The sequence below is a fragment of the Malus sylvestris genome, chromosome 10 (genome assembly GCF_916048215.2).
Source record: "Malus sylvestris chromosome 10, drMalSylv7.2, whole genome shotgun sequence".
NCBI classification, from domain to species: Eukaryota; Viridiplantae; Streptophyta; class Magnoliopsida; order Rosales; family Rosaceae; genus Malus; species Malus sylvestris.
The window spans coordinates 17,900,379-17,901,883 of NC_062269.1; the positions used below are offsets into that span (position 1 = coordinate 17,900,379).

General features: G+C 40.5%; 1 protein-coding gene across 1 annotated transcript; it reads right to left on the bottom strand.

The window, feature by feature from the left end:
- Positions 1 to 259: 259 nt before the first annotated feature.
- On the bottom strand, positions 260 to 1,246 carry LOC126584275 (uncharacterized). Its single transcript, XM_050248711.1, has one exon. The coding sequence runs from the start codon at positions 1,244 to 1,246 to the stop codon at positions 260 to 262; it is 987 nt and encodes a 328-aa protein (XP_050104668.1).
- Positions 1,247 to 1,505: the final 259 nt, after the last annotated feature.

Here is a 1,505-nt window from a genome sequence, read left to right on the forward strand (position 1 = left end):
TTTACTTTTGCAAGTACCAAGTTCGAGAAATACTTTCAATCTTGAAGTATTGAATGCGTGGTTGCGCTGTCTGCAAGACAAAAGTCTCTGCCATTGCTCTTGTTTTGAGAATAACCATAATTTTTATCCATGTTCTCTGAGTAAAGAAATTACAGTTAAAAAACAGTTTATTCATACTGGAATACTACTTTTATTGAATTGAAAAAGCGAGCATTAAATCACAAGTACAAATAACAAGAGTACATTAAACATAAATGATTCAATCAGACCTATAAACTTCATTCATTCTTTCAATAATAAAGTCTGAAACATCCAGGTGGGTTGTGTTCAACTGTCCTGATAAATTGGACACTGGATCAGGTATTTCCATTGGTTGAGCCTGGTTGAGGAAATTGGTCTCGACACCCTTCTCCTTGAGGGAGGCTTGATACAGATCCACCAGATGCTTTGGGGTGCAACAAGTACACTCCCAATGTCCATTGCCACCACACATATGGCAAACTCCCTTAGGATTTCTAAGAGTGTTCATATGAGCTTTGCCTTTATGGTGATTTGCATTCTTAAAGCTCGGGCCTGGATTATGCCTTGGAACCTGGCTGTGAAACTGGACACCATGGTTCTTGCCTTTCCCATTCCACCGGCCTCGCTTATGGCCATTTCCTCGTTTGTAATTATTTCCACGAAAGGATGTGGTATTTCCTTCAAGGGAAGCATCATTCACTTCTGGGAATGGTGCTGATCCAGTAGGTTGGGACTGATGATTCTTCATCAGAAGCTCATTGTTTTGCTCAGCTACAAGGAGTACAGATATCAGCTGGTTGTACTTAGTAAAGCCTTTTTCTCTATACTGTTGCTGCAGGAGCACGTTGGAGGCATGAAAGGAGCTGAAAGTCTTTTCCAGCATATCTTCCTCAGTTATTGTTTCTCCATAGAGCTTCAACTGGGAACTAATTCTGAACATTGTAGAATTGTATTTAGCCACTGTCTTGAAATCTTGGATCCTTAGGTGAGCCCACTCATAACGAGCCCTTGGAAGAATCACCGTTTTCTGGTGATTATATCTATTTTTCAGTGCCTTCCAGAGGGTTAATGGATCTTCAACTGTGAGGTACTTGCTCTTCAGTCCCTCATCAAGGTGCCAACGGATAAAGATCATGGCCTTCGCCAGAGCTTGAGAGGATGCACTGTTATCCTCCTTGATGGTTTCCCCAAGATTTCCTGCCTCCAGATGGATCTTGGCATCCATTACCTAGGTAAGGTAGTTCTTTCCAGTAATATCTAGGGCAACAAAATCAAGCTTTGCCAAGTTCGCCATTTTCTTTTTTGAAAGAAAAATGAGGTGTGTAAGAACTTGCAATAATATGTATTATGGAGGAATATATTGTTAGAACTTCTGGTTCTTACAAATTTTGATCTTCAGGCCAAAATGATAAGTACTCGAAACTTTAGGCTTGAGATTTACATGATGAATGAGAAGGGCGATTGTACCGCACCATTCTCATCGA

What these genes read in the sequence shown, in the direction of transcription:
- LOC126584275 (XM_050248711.1), bottom strand. Translation starts at nt 1,246, where the DNA reads ATGGATGCCAAGATCCATCTGGAGGCAGGAAATCTTGGGGAAACCATC.